Genomic DNA, 16,633 nt, shown 5'->3' with positions numbered 1-16,633 from the left:
TCCCCTTACTGTTGCCTTCATACTTGATCGTCGAGGATTGGCAGGATCCATCCCAGAGTGGAAAGCGCCGATGTCACCTCGTCCGCCTAAGTACTTGACTTAGCCTCCATCCCCTCCGCCTTCTTGAATGGATGGCCTTGCGGATGAAACGTGACGTGTTGTTCCCAGCATGTGGGCTCATTCAGTATTTCACCTGTAGTGATGGAATCCAAGCGTTGGTTCTAGTGCTCGGCTGATCAGGAACACGAGGGTATCGAAGCTAAGGCAAGTCTTCAATCCGAGAATTTCTCCCTAATGTCCTCCGATGTGTCTTCCTTCAGCCAGAATTCCTTGCAGGTGAGGTACTCCAGCTGCAGGGTCTTGAAACCTGTTAGCTGGGATATGGCGTGCATGAGGGGTGACTTCAGGAGCAGAAGCGCTTTCGGCGTACAATTGGAAAGTCGAATAATGCATGCGTTCCGAGATATGTTTTTGCATGGGGATGAGCGATAAAGATTCCAGGATCGCACAAGCTTTGCGCCATCGCAAGCGGTCTTGAAAGTTACTGGACCACCCTCGCTGGATGTACTCCGACAGTCTTACGATATGGCGCACGGATAAGAATCTTTTGTCGCAACCTATAGATCTTATATTGTGGAGCTCAGTAGCATAGTTAGAAGCTTTTTGAAACAGTATTTCTGTGACTTCACTACTGTGCATAAAGGCGAGAGTATGAAGCAAGCTTAAAGCATCCAAGCACTCTGGAAGTTTCGAACTTTGAAGATACTCTGCAGAGATTTCGAACGTTGCGTACACATTGCCATATGTTGACACGTTTGCTTCCGAGTGAAACCTTAGAAGCTGTTCGTTCTGCTTTTGGAAGATGATTGGGTGCTCTTCGAGAGAACATAAATCTTTCCTGACAAACGCGCCAGCTTGGACTATTGCCAGCGTATGCGAGCCAGAGTTTTGGATGACGGTCACAGCAGCTTTCTCTTTCTCCTTCCACCGACTCTCTGGTATGTAAGTAACCTTGGATAAAAGTTCCCGAGCAAGCTCAGGCTCACAGCAGTCGAATAGTTTGCTTCCCACAGTCTCGTATGCAGCACACTCTGAGTTGCGTGTAGTGAGTAGAATATCGCCTCTCTTGCTGAATAACATGTATTTCGAGTAATCGATGTCCGTGTTGTCGGCATTGTCGATGATCAGAAGCCACCGCTGAATCTTGCAGGCTAGCCATGATTTCACACTTGTGCTATTGGATTCTGCTATACCGCACTGGCGCCCGATATCGATGATCCCCTGCTCGGCTGTTGTGACACTCCTCCCATCAAGCCAGAAAATTCCCCAGTACCTTGCTTGGCCAGTTGAAGATCAGTGACATGTTAGGTCGTACCTACTCATCTTCATGAACATCTGCAAAATTGGCACAAACTTCGCTCTTCCCTGCACCACCTATTCCGACAATGACAAACACCCTTTGCTTGGTTGCGATTGCAGAATGATCAAAAAAGAACACGGCAGTAAGTCGGTCACCAAGTTCTCTACGTCCGGTATAAAGAGGGCTGACACGGGGAACCTTCCATCGAACGGGAGTTTCATGATCTATGGGAATTGTACAGAGCTGTCAGAATTTCCTTCTACTCTCGTAAATTGAAGGATCGAGCGCGTGAGATACATACTGACCACTCGAGTTGGCTGACTTGTTATTTTGACCAGCTATGATTCTGTGTGGATGATGGAAAACACAAGGTTAATTTTTAAGATTCCAACACTTAAGTCACATACTTGAGTAGAGCATTGGAAGTGAGGCAACCTTAAGCAAATGTGACTGAAGCTACCAGTCCCTTCTACTACCACACAACAACCGGAATGGAGCCAATTGCGGGACTAACCTGAATGAGGCTCAATCATAGTCACTCTATGGGCTGTCTTCTTCCAGCGCAGAAGTTCACCTAGAATCGCGTCGTACCCGCGATCTTTTCGGTTTGGAAACTTCGTCATGTCCTACAGCAATAAGCATAGTAAGACTGATGGGGGCTTCCACGGTTACCGTATGATTTGCATGAATGCCATCGCAACTATAGCCCTTGATCTCTGCGGAGTGCAGCGGCACAACCTAGATTATTTAGGATCAGGATATAATTAACGCATTAATCATCGTACCTCTCCAATCGCAGTCACGGGAGCTTCTTCAAAGAAGCACGTGATAGAGATCTCGGTTCTTTCATCCTTCCTTAGCCGGAGGATGATATGGAAGCCCTTTTGCACTTCGCGTAGCATTTCGGATCCTGGATCCAGTACTCCTACAATATCCTTGTTCGACCACATGACTTTTGCCAAGGTATCTTGACGGCAGATCCTCTTATCGTTCTGTCTTGCGAATCCAGTCCCTTCTCCAATCCAAAAAATGCTTGAGCCAAGCTTCTTGATATTCTGATCATGCTGGGTGATCAGTGAACTGGTGGCGTTGCTCCTCGGTCCGTAGCAAATCATAAACATCCCAACAGGCATTCGAGCTTTTTACTCTCACTGTTGAGCTTCAATTTCGGCTCCGTTCTCGGAGGAGCTGCGCGAGTCGAATATGGCCTTCATATTAAGCCGCTACAATGCGTTGCAATACTCTCCACCATGAGCGAGGACTCTAGCCCCGCTCTTGCAGCAGCTGCACAGCTCGATTATGATTCCCAGTTGAGGCCGCCTGCAGTGCATTACCACACCTTCCACCTCGAGTCTTGAGAGCAGCCATACAAGTAGGTGAAGCCGCTGGCATCGTCGTCCTATCCGATTGCTTAGTACGGATCAATAGACACCAAACCTGATCAAGCCCTAGTCGATCTTGGACTTTATCCCAAGAAAGATACGGCATCACCAAATGTAGTGCTACAGAGTTGAGCGAGAGCTCGGTTTTGGGAAGAAGAAGAGATTGTTCCCTCTTGAAAGGGGTGAATGGCAGGGTTACTTGAGTATTTCTTCGCGCTCTCTCGAAGCAAGTTGAAATGGTTCACTGAATATTTGAGCTAGAAGTATGATGATCAGACGTTTTGGGTGTCAATGGTCGTATAAAACAGTAGTGGAGGCCGCGTAGGTCCTTTTCTTTCTCTCATAACACATCGAGCACTCGCTATAGTGGCGAAATCAAAGTTTCCAGCCCAGCGGCCGCGAAAGCATGCGCAGGAATGAGCCCAGGCGGTAGGACAAGCGTCAGTTGAGGCAAAAAAGTGTTAACATGTTATCTTGCCGCTATTATCGTTCCGTGGTCTGCACCGAGTGAAACCGCTCTGCTTTTATCGTCTCGGTTATCGTGGCAGCAGTAGCTTTTAAAAACATTAACACGGCTGTGATTTCACCATTCTTCCTGCGTCACTGCAACTCATCTCCCATCACCTCTTATCTGTTTCATACTTGCCAAAACAGTGAACAGTCCTACCATTGCCTGGACCACGGTATTCACGTCAAGCCAGCATGGCCCAACCCAAACCCCGCCTCGTCGACACCCTCCCTTCCGTCAGAACCATGCCCATGAAGGTCATAGTACTAGGACTGAACCGGACCGGCACGATGTGTATGTAGCCCCACCCCTCTCGAGACTGCTCCCGCGACGAACGGCTCACTAACAGAGACGTGTGGTTCCTCAGCAATGTACACCGCGCTGCAACAACTCGGGTACCACCCCTGCCACGGCACCAACATGTGGGCGGACCCTTTTCGAAACCTGACCCTGTGGACCGAAGCCATGCGCGCCAAGTACATGGGCTCGGGCGCGCCGTGGGGCCGGCGCGAGCTCGATGTCGTATTGGGGAACTTCGACGTGAGCAGTCCTATCCAATCCACTTCCCCCAGCATATTACAGCTCACAAAGCGTGTCGCCGTATGGCAAACATGATGCGTTGATGATGACAACAACGAGTCTGATAACATACCAAAACCAGGCCATCATGGACCTCCCCGCCGCCTGCATGGTCGACGAACTCGTGCGCGCCTACCCCGACGCCAAATTCATCCTCACCCACCGCCCCGTCGAGAAATGGCTCGCCTCCATGAACGCCACCATCTTCCCCGTCATGGCCTGGCCCTCCTGGCAGCTCCTCCGCCGCTTCGACCCGGTTTTCGTCGAACCCTGGTGCCGGTACAAACAGACCATGCTCAAGGGGTGGGGGAGGGACGATTTCGGCGACGCGAATATGGAGAGGACGTTTGCGGAGCATGGCGAGGTGGTCAGGAGGGTGGTGCCCGCGGAGCGGCTGTTGGTGTTTGATGTGGAGGAGGGGTGGGGGCCGCTGTGTGGGTTTTTGGGGGTGGAGAGGCCGGTGGGGGCGTTCCCGCATGTGAATGATGCGGAGGCTTATGTGAGGAGTTTTCGGCGGGCGAGGGATTGGGTGATATTGAGGGTGGTGGGGAGGGCGTTGATGGTGTTGGTTCCTCTGTTGGCGGTGGTGTATGCGTGGTACGCTGTGTTCTGAGAGTCTGTTGTTGTTGTTGTCGTTGTTGGTGGGTGAAGATGTGCTGGACGGGATGAGGAGGGGGAGAAGCAATAGGTCTTGGAAGATAGACGTGCATTTGAGTTTGGGTATCTGTACATACGCGTTTTCGAGGTAGCTTCACATCTCTCAGACCAAACCAAGCTCGTCGCAATCGTGATACGCCGTCCCGCATCCAAACCCTAAGACCCTCATACCCAGATCCAACTCCACGAAAGAGACCCACATCCATGAAGCTCCGCCACCGACAAACCGATCACCAAACACTCCGGCTTCCCCCTCCTCACCCGTCCCCCAACAGCGCCAACGCCCCCTCAAAAGCCTGCACGACCTTGATATCTACCCAGACCACACAATCATCAGCAAACCCTGCACAACCACAAACACAGGCACAGAATCTCACAGTGCATCCGCTTCGCCTCCAGCCCCTCCTCGCTGCCCTGCGTGTACGAGATCCGCGTCCGCAGCCGCTTGCCCGCCCGCTCCTCGTCGTGCACGCTGATGGTGCCCGCCCACGCCCCGAACACCTCCCCCCACCCGCGCCACTCCTCCCAGATGCCCTCCTCGACCACCTTGAAGGCCTCCATGCGCTTCGCGAACTGCGTCTCCAGGCCCGCCCAGTCGTACTCCTCGAGCCGCACCGACGGGTCCATGGCCAGGTCCTCGGCGTACGACGTCCGCGTCGGGGTGGCCGTCGGGCTGTGCTCGAAGTGGTAGCGGGCGAAGTCGCTGGCGGAGGCGTTGGGCGGCGGGCTGTCGGCGCTGCCGTTTTTGCTCGCGGTGATGGGTTTGCGCGAGACGGCTTGGTCGACGATGTGTGGGGAGTGGGTGCGTTGTTGTTGCGGGGAGGTGTGGAAGCCGGCGGCTTGGGCGAGGGGGAGCGGCTTGGCCGGGTTGTAGTCTGTGGGTGACATCCTTCTGGAGTTGGTGGTGTCGGGAAGATGCTCGGTGATAGGGGGTTTGGTTCTGATGGACAGTGGTTGTGTTGCTGAAGGAGGAGCGGCCGGCTGCTTTTGTGGCGGCGGGTGCGGTTTGATCAGTGGTTGATGGCTTAAGAGCCTATTCATGCGCGTCACGGTGGAGAAGCATGAGAATAAGGGGACGGCAGTGTCTCTTCAACTATGGAGAATGAGAAAGCGGGATGAGAATGATGGTCTAGTAAATGGTGCGAAAAGCGGGCAGAGCACGGGAGGCACGACATCTCCTTTTTGATACCTTCCATGTACCTGTACATGATGATGAGCATGCAGATCTAGATTCCCAAAGGATTCCCAAATTACCTACATAAGTGCAATCCTTGCAGCTGCGTGGGCGCTTGACATTGCAGGGAAAAGCGAAGGAAATTGAAGGGAGAGGTGAAACGACCCTCGGAGCCCTCCACGCAGACCCACCTAAGCACCCCTGACTGCTGCATACATAGTCCTTTTCATGTACATCCTTATCAGGCAGAATCTGGCAATTGGAAACATGTCTGCCTCGACGGCGGTTAGGATCTCTCTTACCATACTCTGATGCAGATATCATCAATTGATGAAGTCTTGAAGTCGTTTTTACATAGAGCTTGCGTGGACTTGCCCTAGCCTTTAGGTGGGGTGGTCCCGGTGGTGTGAGGTTTCGGCGGGGTTTCAGCTGCACGGGATGACCGGATAGTACCTGATCGCCGATTTCCTACGGGTGCTATAAGCGCCCCAAACGTAAGATCATGCCACCCATCCCCCACCATATCAACCCCCTAGGGCCCTAGCCAACGGTTGAGTTCGGGTCTAAGGATTCACGGCATTCATTATGTCGGATGCAGTCACCTCCTGTCAGATGCATGGCCAATCAAGAGCTTCGAGGGAAACTCTGGAACTTAATACACTCGTATTCGGGGTAGGTAGAGGGTATCCAGATCTATCATATCGCCATCATAACACCGTCGCCATCCCTTCCCTTTGAACACCCAGTAGAATCGTAGGGGGCATTATCGTGTGTAAATGGTTAGTAAAGAACGTAGAGGGATCATCATCATCTCGACTTGATAGGTTTCACAACCGCCGTCCCCGCACTCCTCAGTCTTCCGAGCTCCAGCTCGCACACCCCCCTCTTCTTCCGAACCCACTCCTCCCTCTTCGCGATCTGCTCTTCCATCGCCCTCGCCGCTTTTCGTTTTTGCTGCCGTGCCTGCCTCAGCCGGTCCATCACATCTCTGAACCCATCGAGTAGCAAATCCCCACACTCTTCATATTGGTCGATGGTGAGAGAGGCAAAGAAAGCTTTTGCCCGTGCCGCTTTATCCTTGTGCGTTTTATCCGGATATATGTTGTGCAGGCGTTCGGAGAGAGGGAGTGAGGGGTCGGGGAGGCCGTGGTAGGGTATGTGGCCAGGAACGTGATCGAAGGATTCGTTGTGCAGTTGTTGGTAGTCCATCTCCGCGAGCTGGTGTACGCCGTAGTCCAAATCTCTGGAGCGCTTGCGGCCGTGCTTCCCGTGTCCACCTTCGCTGATACTGTTGCTGACGCTATTGCCGGCGGAGTCGGTGGGGGAGCCGTCGGACCCGGAGAAGGTGTGTGCGACCTTGGTGGCTTCGTCGTGGGGGACGACGAGGGCTTGGGGTGTGAATCGGCCCTATGAAATTAATACGTAAGCTTTGCGCGTCGTAGAGGAGTGGAATGGTGGCAGCACATACATTGCTGTTCTGTGTGGGTGTTTGTTGACGATCTCTGAGAAGCTGCATCGTCCTCTCCTTCATCGTCTCGTCTGACCTCTTCTCTGGCAACGGCTTCGTAGAACCACCCGCTAGGGACTCCTGCCTAGGCTTGTGCTTCCTGTGCTCTTTGCTAACCGCATTGTTCTCCCTTTCGACCCCGTAGTATAAATTGTCGTCTGTCGCAGACCTGCTGCGATGCCGGCCGTGTTTGGTTTGGCTTGGATGTTGCTGCTGCTGTTGCCCATGCGGGTCGAGAGGTCTTAGTGCGAGGTGCTTGTTCAACGCAGGCGACAGTGCAGGCAATTGTTCGCCATCTTCGTAGTACGATGACACATCCACCCCACCCCTGCCATCGTTCATTGCGTAGCTCTGGTGTAGATGATCATCTGTCGCCGAGCGAGAGAGTTGGGGACGAGAAGGGTCGTCGAAGGAGTTGCCGTGCTCTGCACCGTTTGGATCGCCGCCGCGGTACAGAGGATGTTGCGCAAAGTCGTTCTCGTTGAACTTGGAATGAAATGGTCTCTGTCCTTGGTCCTCGCTCCTGCTGGACCTTAGTCGTGTTGGTATTGGTGGTGAAATGGAATAGCCCATTGCTTGCATTTTGGCATCAACTCGTCGCTGGTCCTCCTCTGAGGTGGTTGCGTCCTTGGTGATTCCTCGCGCATTGAGTAGTTGGCGGAGAGCTGCCATGCCGGATGTGCTGACTCTCTAACGACTGTGCTTGTTGATTGCAAGGTAAGGGAGTGAGTGATAAAGAATGAAGGGCAATTGGTCCAGCCAGGTGTGTGAAGCGAAAGAGGGAAGGATTGCGAGCGAATCACCAGGTGTCGCTCTGGTGAGTGCAGGAATGGAAGGAGGAAGAAGTGGAAGAGGGGTGCGGGCTCAGGAGATGAGAAGTTTTAGGGGAACATGAGGGGCTAATTCGCCAAGCCAAATATTCCGTGCAGCTCATGCAAGATGGAGGGATTCCTGGTCTCTGGCAATCAATCTTTTGGCGCCGGACTGGATGATGGTCACTGGTCAGCTTCTAGCCTTCTGAAGTTCTGGATTTTGAGGAACTCCGCTTCATCATGCCAAGTGCCAAATGCCAACTTCCCGCAATGTGAGACGCAGGGGAAGATACAACATGCGCTAGGCACGGCAATGCACGCCAACGCTCCCCCCCTGAAACTTGACTCTCCCCTTCCTACAACAAACTTGACCTACTGTACCTACCTACTTTACCATGACTCTCACTCCACCACTCCACAAGTCCGTCTGACTGACGTTCAACACCTTGCGGCAGCTAGCCGTGCCGTTCTTCTAGTCTTCTACGCCCGACACACATGCTGATACATGCTGATGGATTACTGTATTTTTCTTATCCATGACTGAGCTGATTGTTGCAGCACAGCCTGCTCTAGCATCGATTTACATAGACCATCTTGGCTGCATGGATTATTCTACTGGTACTAGTACAAGGCTACAATAAAGGTCCCATTGGCTTTTCCTTCACCCTTGTGCTTCTAGGTGAGCTCCTGTATCGGAGAATTTAGCTGTCGCGCCCGCTCCACGGCTGTCACTGGCGACAAGCTGGTGGGCTGAATCGCGTGTGGGATCTTGTGTCTATTATAGAAAATAGATCATGCCTAACCCCGTGCAAAGTTTCACCGGGACGAGAATCCTCAGGCTACGGCACCTGATTGGTTCAATCCTGTGTACCGTGAAGGAGTCGGGCCTGTTGGAGCGGGGAAGGATTCTGCGGCACGTTGATGTAAAGCGGCCCCCCCGCGACCATCCATCACCGGGTGTATCTTCATCACGCTCCCATCCGCCGTCTTTTGGTGGGTTGAATCGAATTCATCGATAGCAATTGAAGCTCAAAAGTCCTCAATAAACCATCTATGCTTTAGGACTCTCTCGATCGGCAAACTTTACAGCAGGCCCGCGAGGCAGCGTACTTCCTCGGAAGACGGTCTAGTATCAGGTGCTTCCATCCAAGGTCTGGTGGGTGCTTCTCCTCTCAATGGCGGCTCATCTTCTGCTCCGACCTCGCTCACCTGGTCTACAAGAGAGTATCGGCCGGCTCCCTTCACATTCGTCACCGCAGTACCTCGTTTCTCAAAAGCAGCACACAAAGATTCTGGCGGCTTCCCTAAGGTCCGTACGATTTGCTCTAGCACATGGCTATCGTTCCCCAGCCACGATTCAAACAAAGGAAAGCCAGACCGCATCTCGAACATCGTGCAGCCAAAGGCCCTGTTCTCCGACCACATGCTAGCTTGCTTTGCCAGTGGTAGCTCTGGTGAGGCATGTTTGTTGGGGGTCCCTTCTCCTTTGCGTGGTGGAGACGCTGCGAGGAAGGCTTCGCCTAGATCGATGAGTACCATGTCTTGAGAGAAATGCTTTGGTTCGAGCTTGGAAAATGATGTCGGCTGGACGAGGTACTTGGGCGCGTGGATGCCGGGCGCCTCTCCGGATGCGCTGAAGACCTCTTCTTGCCTAGGATCGCCAAGTTGACGATAAACCTCATCTAGAGACCAGGAGTCAGTGCCAAAAGACGGAGAAGGACGTTTCTGGAGTTACATCTGATGTGGATGTTAGAACGCTCTACGGTAGCGCAGATCTCGACCGACCTCCGTGAACCATTCCAGCGGAGTGCATGCAGCATACTGCTTCTGTCAGCTGTTTTGCCAGTCTTTGTGTTAAGGCGCCGCGCAGCTGCCGGCTTCCCGCCACCTGCCACGCAGTTCGGATCAGCTGGGCCATGCTAGGACCGCCAACGTGAGAAACGTAGCATGTGTGGGTGCCGTTGGGGCCTTCAATTTTGAATGTGTTTGTGACAGAAACGATATTGTTACGGCCTGAGTCTGGCCCAGAATGGTGATCGAGATAACGTAGCATCTTGAGATCCTTATCCTCTTAAGAAGCGTTTGCGGTCAGAATCTTGAGCGAGACAAGTCGCTGCGTGCTGTTGTCGCGAGCCAGCCAGACTGTCGAGGAACCTCCACTACCAAGCTTATGGATGATGTGGTCCGTCGAGAGCGTCTTCTACATAGACAGGATGGTAGGCTCCTCTCGTATATCTCTCAATGTACTCAATGCCGTCTAGCATCGTGCATTGATATTGCATCTTTGATGGCGCTGACGCCGAGCTGGCACAACCCTGATTCGCAACGCTAGCTGGTGCAATCAAAGACTGTGAAAGCCGTGGAAGAACATGATTGTTCAGATTGTGCACTGGTGGCAACTTCTTAAAACAGCTCATGGCTGTACGAAGTCCATGATTTCTGGTGTCTTGAGAAATCAGACAATGTTTCGAGGTTGAGCGCGTGGGTGGCGTGCTACGCGGTATTCATACCGCTTAGGTGTAGCCGTCATCCTGCTGCCGGGTTATGTTTACTTTTAGAAACCAATCGTGGACAGCAGAGGACGACTTAGGCCCAGGTGATTGACCGGCTACAGGGATTTCCCCAAAGGCAAGGGCATCTTCCAAGGTAGAAACAGCCGTGGGCACAAGAACTTCCTCGGATGGCGAATCTTCATCGAACGCAGGTTCTTCCTGGAGGGCGTGGAAAAAATGATTTGGAGGACTGTGGGAGACCCTCATGAATGACGCGAGCGCTACGACTGTGATTAAAAACACAGAGACTCCAGTGCAACCGTCGAGTAGATGGCATTCCTAAACAATTCATGCAAGCGTTTTTTACACATGGAACACTGCATATCTTGCCTGCAAGCACGAACAAGACCCCTCAATCTCTCGCCTCCTTGACCAAGACTTTCCGATGTCCCATCATTCTAAATACAGTGCAGTCCTTCCATTCCATGTCCGCGGGCGTAGTCTGATACAATTCGAGATTGAATTTTCGAAAAAGATGCGCGAGTGTGAGATAGAGCTCGCAATATGCCAGACTAGTAAAGTAAGTCCTGCCGCTCGAATCATGCTTTTCAGGAGACTCGATGCAGTGTCTCGTGAAAGAGGCCAGACTGAAACTCTTCGAGACCAAAGATGAGAGAATGAGTCAATCTACTTACTTCATACCCGTACACGTCCGCGACCCCTCGAGAACGTCACCAGATCCTTCTCCATCTCCACCGTACTACAACAGTACCCTGCAGCCAGCGCTCCGGCCGGAACATATCCGGATCCTCAAATGCCTCCGGGTTGCGATGGTGCACGTAAGCACCGCTTATAATAATAGTCCCTGGCGGTATCGGCCGTCCGCAAAATACAGCGCCTGTTGATGGGACAGTCCGAGGCAGTCGACCCGGAGATCCAGATACGTAGCGGAGAGATTCCTTGACCACTGCGCGCAGGTATGGCAGCTTCTCTAGAGCCGCCCACTCTGCTACGCTGTCTCTCTTTGGAATCGCCTCTTTCAACTCAGTCACGAGAGCCTGCAACATCTCTGGATGCGTCAACATGGCATATGTAGCGGTAACGAGCGTATGTGCAGTGCTGTCTGTCCCGGCCATTAGCAGCAAGAGCGCGTCGCCGGTTAGCTCTTGAAGCGTGGGAGTGTATTGCCCCTTCTCGAGGTTGGAGTTCAGCATCGTGTCGAAGACTGTGGGTGAGTTGCCGGGAGTTGTCGGGTTCTTTTGGAGTTCGATGATACGATCGCGACAGAACTTGGGGGGTTTAAGCTAATGTCAAGATGAGACTGGTGTTGTTCAACGTTGTGCATCCAGGCAAGATAGTGGCCGGTAAAGAAAGCGAACTTCCAAGTAAGAAGGAGAGAAAGAACATTGCACCGTGACCCAACGTATCTCATGTATTTAAATCAGAGACGGCTTTGGGACTCCTCCAGTGTTAATCGCCATGATGTCCAAATCACCCGCTGCCTATTCTAACTCGAACAATAATCTGGCAATCGGCAGCACTGCTCCTTCGAAAACCCATTTTAGCGTGGCCTGCTGTCTTCCCAAATATCATTGCCAAGCAAGCGGTCTCTGCTATGGCTTAACATAGCTGCGGCCATCGGTCCTGCTGCAGTGCGTCGTATTTACAACATACTACCGGTTAGCACACGATAACAAACAATGACAACGGTCTTTTAGCAGTCCAGCGAAAGTTCGTACTTGAGACTCGAAACTCTCAGTTACTGGTAAAGGAGCGTGGCAATCTCTTTGGCCACTGCTTCTCACAGTGCTTTCACGCCCAGCCATGACGCGAAACATGTTTGCGGGATGACGACGCTGATGACTGAGTTTTCTGAGGACTATGATTCACTGGCTTTAAAAATCAATGCAAATGTGGATGGGGTGACGGGGCCTGGTGGCATTGATTTACCAGACATTTAGACTTGCTCATTGCGAAGAGTCATGATGCCGACCAACCAACCAGGGAAGGTAAACGTTGAGTTCCCGCATCCAAGGTCATGCATTCAGTGTTTCTCAACCGTGTACATTCCCTACCAACGCCCTCTCGCAGTCCCTGACACGAGTTGGTTCTCGCCAATAATGTAATCTATGACATCGCCATGTGCACTAGATGCGTTTGTGGATGCATCGGTCACATTGAATTTGTTGAGATTTGCTGCAGCACCAGTATTTTAGCTACCTCTCATGGTGGCAATCAGGTGGCAAATAGGGGTACAACTAGCCCACTCAGCACTCTCATAGCTTCTTAATCTATCAACCCTTCATACTTTCCAACAGAATTACTATAAGTTTGAACACCGGAGCGCATTAGCTGGAAACTGTAATGCTTATACGTCCTGGCCAGCCCGTGGTGAACCCTGGAGCCTCCAGGGTACTTGCACTACTTGACGTCTCGTCCATCGTCCATAGCACTTATGTGTATCACCACGGAGTTATATCGACGAGCTAGCTTTTCTTCTCCTCTAGAAGAAGCCGTTATGACTCTCGAAATCTAGTCATAGCGGAAAGCATGGGGAGACAGTCAGGCTCGAAAGTCGTGAGGTTGTGAGCCTCGCTCTCAATGACAGTTGGATTAGGGGTCTCACAGAACCCCGAGCTGATTTATTTGCTGACCACGTCGGGGCATGTGTCGGGTGCAAGAGTATTGGCTTCGGGGCTTGTGTCCAGACATTACGCCGCTCATATCCTCCTTAAGAGGCTTCCGTCTACACAGCTAGAGATCCAGTCTTGTTGGCTCTCATTGCTACTTTTTCTGGAATAAGGTCAGCGTACGGCTTCGCTTCGGTAATCTCAGGTTTGACAATTGCGAGATTCATAAACCTCATTCCTAAATGATTTAGCAAACGGCTTTTTCCCCGGTAGAACGATGATTTGGCCAAAGAGAAGTCTGGAATTTGCTGTCGCGGTCATCATTTTTGTTGATGCTATTGACTCTTTTTTCCAATTTTCCTTCCTGTAATTTCAGATCTTGCAATTATCACAAGTCCTTTGTTTCGGCGACAGCAAGGTGCAAATGAGGCGGTGGGCATTATAGGTCGGTTCAGTAGAGTGGGGTGGCGGCGAAATGGAGGTGCAAAGTGTTATGCGAAAGAGACGCATGAAAGCGGGGATGACAAGGATAGCTTTCAGCAGCAATGGGCCATTCAAAGCAGCTGGGATGTTATTCATAGGCCGACTTCACGATTTCACTGAAGCAGATTCTCTGGCCCGCAGAGGCGACGGAAGTCCCCGAGAGTCTACTACTGTAAGACCGTACACGTGCATGACCATCTGCGGGGAATCGAATCCTTCGGGTCTACTCTAGATCTCTAATTTTGTTCATCAAGAAGCTTCCTGCCAATCACATTGTTTTGTCGCCTTCATATACAATCATGTCTCGAAGGTTGTCTATTCTCTACCCCTACGTATTGGGTCTTCTCGCTGGTACCTCTGAACTTCGCGCTTTTGCGACAGAGGTCAGCCATGGCGCGCAGTACTACGGTAACGAGACCAACCTCGTTTCATCAGAGGATTTGAATTCACCATTTCCCTATGATTTCCCCAATTACAAACATCTTGACAATCTTTTCCCTATGCCGGCATGCAATGGTCTTGTTCTGGAAGAGGCTACTGTTGATTATTTGCAGAATGCTATGAAGGAGGGCCAATTGACGAGTACAATGATAGCGTTGTGTTACTTGCAACGGATATACCAGACGAATGAATACACAAAGTAAGCATGGCAGACTTGCTTGCGCATACATTCAGCCTGCTGTGGTCCATGCGTCGTTGTCTGATGTGAGATCAATTTGCGGAGCGAAATACGAGAATTGTTTTTTATCCTTCCTATCTGAGAAACAATCCAAAGGATGAAGTCCTGCAAATTTCCATGTCTCCCCCCTTTCTGTCAAAGCAACCTACTGTGGCGGCTTTGCTCCTTCCTTGTCTACCCTTTTCTTGGGTTGCTATGATGCTAGATCACTGACCTCGAAGAACAAAGTGCAATACTAGAGCTAAACCCAGACGTTCTTGAAATCGCATCAACTCTTGACGCTGAGCGAGAAGTTGGCCAAATCCGCGGTCCACTGCACGGCATCCCTTTCATCGTCAAAGACAATATTGCCACCAAGGATAAGATGGAAACCACTGCCGGCAGTTGGGCGCTTCTGGGGTCAATCGTTCCACGTGATGCTCATGTCGTGGCTAGACTCCGGCAGGCAGGTGCGTTGCTTCTTGGAAAGGCCACACTCAGCGAATGGGCGGACATGCGCAGCAGTGAGTACTCTGAAGGATACTCAGCGAGAGGAGGGCAGGCAAGAAGTCCATACAATTTGACAGTCAATCCTGGTGGTAGTAGCTCTGGGAGTGCTGGTGCTGTAACTGGGAACTTGTGTATGTTTGCTCTGGGGACTGAGACCGACGGAAGTGGTACGCTCCTATATCCGGCCCAGTACAAGATGCTCGGCTGTTGATTTTGTTGCGTTGTATAGTCATCAATCCTGCGGAGAGGAATGCCTTGGTAGGCATCAAGCCCACTGTGGGCTTGACATCTCGCGCTGGGTAGTAGTTCCCTTCCATTGTCTCTGTGTCATCAGCATAGCTCACGGGGGCAGTGTCATTCCAGAAAGTACTCACCAAGATACCGTTGGTACGTTTGCCAGAACTGTTCGAGACGCTGTCTATACACTTGACGCAATTTACGGCATCGATCTCCGTGACAATTACACTCTGGGCCAAGAGGGTAAGGTACTCTCGGGTGGCTACAGCCAGTTCTTAACCAACAGCCGTGCGCTCCAAAACGCTACCTTCGGACTACCATGGCAAAGCTTCTGGACTCTGGCAAGCGAAGAGCAGCAGGCCTCTCTGCTTGGACTCATAGAACTCATAAGAGGCGCCGGTGCCACTGTAATTAATGGAACTGAGCTGCCGAATTATCAGACTACTGTAAGTCCTGATGGCTGGAACTGGTGAGTCTGTTCTTTGTCCGCATGGAAGGTGGCGCTATCGCTTACTGTACTCGCGGCAGGGACTATGGAACAACTCGAGGATATCCAAACGAATCCGAGTTCACTTATGTAAAGGTGTGTTCGCTTCCTTTTTCTCAAAAGTCATCCAAGTACTTTTAATCGTTAGGTGGATTTTTACAACAACATCAAGACATATCTTGCCGAGCTTCAAAACACCGACATTAAATCCCTTGAGGATATTGTTCAGTAAGTGAAAACGTATTAGATCTCTCGATTGGTACGATACCGGTGGCTTGGCAGCCGCCTGTGTGATAACAAAGTCTTGCTTACCACTTGCCTCTGCTTAGATACAATTATGATAATGATGGAACTGAGGGTGGCACGCCGAACGTCCAACCCGCATTTGCTTCAGGGCAAGACAGCTTCCTGGCGTCGCTTGCTACCAGAGGTCCGTACTCCGTGCAAGGTTCTTCTGTCTCCTTCCGGCCGTTCCTTGAGCGGGATGACTTTGTCATCTGAGAGCCATGAAATCTGACCTGTACTAGGTATCATGAATTCAACCTACTACGAGGCTTTGTCATTCTGTCAACGATCCACAAGAGAAGATGGCATCGATGCTGCTCTGAAAAACAACGGCAGGCAACTTTCAGCGCTGTTGGTCCCTCCTGATGTCGCACAGACATATCAAATTGCTGCTCAAGCTGGTACGTGACAGCTCTAGGGGGTCAAGTAATGATGGTTCCGGGTATGGTCTAATATTAAGAAGCTAACGAGAACATTGCCTCAATAGGCTACCCAATGGTCACGCTCCCCGCAAGCGTCAACTCCTCAACAGGAATGCCATTCGGTCTTGCACTCATGGGCACCGCATGGTCTGAGGCCGAGCTTGTGAAGTGGGCTAGTGCGATCGAGGATTTGCAGCTCAAATGGAATAGCACGTATGGGAGATCGAAGCCGAAATGGTATGGGTATAAGCAGAGGAATATCCCTGTGTTGAATCTTTGAAGCGCCATGGGAGGACGCCGGGTGGGCCATATGCTGCAGTGAAGACGACTCAAAGACCCGAGTATACAAACGATGTTGCACACATATCGAGGAGACTTGTGGCGTTCAAATTGATCTCTTTAGGTCTATGCTTCGAAAACCTCGTCAGTGCACAGCGTTGTCTCTGAGTT

At 51.5% G+C, this 16,633-nt stretch overlaps 7 protein-coding genes across 7 annotated transcripts; 1 reads left to right on the top strand and 6 right to left on the bottom strand.

Moving 5' to 3' along the window:
- Positions 1–272: 272 nt before the first annotated feature.
- On the bottom strand, positions 273–2,493 carry HO133_009459 (uncharacterized protein; the record flags this gene model as incomplete). The annotated part of the gene is made up of 5 exons (XM_037300320.1): positions 273–359; positions 814–1,337; positions 1,875–1,986; positions 2,033–2,098; positions 2,146–2,493. The coding sequence occupies 5 exons, from the start codon at positions 2,491–2,493 to the stop codon at positions 273–275; spliced, it is 1,137 nt and encodes a 378-aa protein (XP_037154168.1).
- Positions 2,494–3,826: 1,333 nt separating this feature from the next.
- Positions 3,827–4,187, bottom strand: HO133_009458 (uncharacterized protein; the record flags this gene model as incomplete). Its single annotated transcript, XM_037300319.1, has 2 exons — positions 3,827–3,832; positions 3,903–4,187. 2 exons carry the CDS (start codon positions 4,185–4,187, stop codon positions 3,827–3,829), a joined length of 291 nt encoding a protein of 96 aa, XP_037154167.1.
- A 556-nt stretch (positions 4,188–4,743) lies between these two features.
- HO133_009457 (uncharacterized protein) lies at positions 4,744–5,374 on the bottom strand (the record flags this gene model as incomplete). Its single annotated transcript, XM_037300318.1, has 2 exons — positions 4,744–4,799; positions 4,864–5,374. The coding sequence occupies 2 exons, from the start codon at positions 5,372–5,374 to the stop codon at positions 4,744–4,746; spliced, it is 567 nt and encodes a 188-aa protein (XP_037154166.1).
- Positions 5,375–6,467: 1,093 nt separating this feature from the next.
- On the bottom strand, positions 6,468–7,839 carry HO133_009456 (uncharacterized protein; the record flags this gene model as incomplete). Its single annotated transcript, XM_037300317.1, has 2 exons — positions 6,468–7,067; positions 7,129–7,839. The coding sequence occupies 2 exons, from the start codon at positions 7,837–7,839 to the stop codon at positions 6,468–6,470; spliced, it is 1,311 nt and encodes a 436-aa protein (XP_037154165.1).
- Positions 7,840–9,062: 1,223 nt separating this feature from the next.
- On the bottom strand, positions 9,063–10,032 carry HO133_009455 (uncharacterized protein; the record flags this gene model as incomplete). The annotated part of the gene is made up of 2 exons (XM_037300316.1): positions 9,063–9,704; positions 9,802–10,032. 2 exons carry the CDS (start codon positions 10,030–10,032, stop codon positions 9,063–9,065), a joined length of 873 nt encoding a protein of 290 aa, XP_037154164.1.
- An 851-nt stretch (positions 10,033–10,883) lies between these two features.
- Positions 10,884–11,685, bottom strand: HO133_009454 (uncharacterized protein; the record flags this gene model as incomplete). Its single annotated transcript, XM_037300315.1, has 2 exons — positions 10,884–11,126; positions 11,233–11,685. 2 exons carry the CDS (start codon positions 11,683–11,685, stop codon positions 10,884–10,886), a joined length of 696 nt encoding a protein of 231 aa, XP_037154163.1.
- A 2,198-nt stretch (positions 11,686–13,883) lies between these two features.
- HO133_009453 (uncharacterized protein) lies at positions 13,884–16,463 on the top strand (the record flags this gene model as incomplete). The annotated part of the gene is made up of 9 exons (XM_037300314.1): positions 13,884–14,224; positions 14,492–14,919; positions 14,982–15,051; positions 15,105–15,458; positions 15,518–15,572; positions 15,625–15,704; positions 15,806–15,906; positions 16,004–16,162; positions 16,249–16,463. 9 exons carry the CDS (start codon positions 13,884–13,886, stop codon positions 16,461–16,463), a joined length of 1,803 nt encoding a protein of 600 aa, XP_037154162.1.
- Positions 16,464–16,633: the final 170 nt, after the last annotated feature.

This window comes from Letharia lupina, assembly GCF_014066315.1.
Source record: "Letharia lupina isolate WasteWater1 chromosome Unknown contig_7, whole genome shotgun sequence".
Classification (NCBI taxonomy): Eukaryota; Fungi; Ascomycota; class Lecanoromycetes; order Lecanorales; family Parmeliaceae; genus Letharia; species Letharia lupina.
The sequence above is the reverse complement of the archived record's forward strand: the minus strand, read 5'-3'. Positions and strand labels throughout refer to the sequence as shown.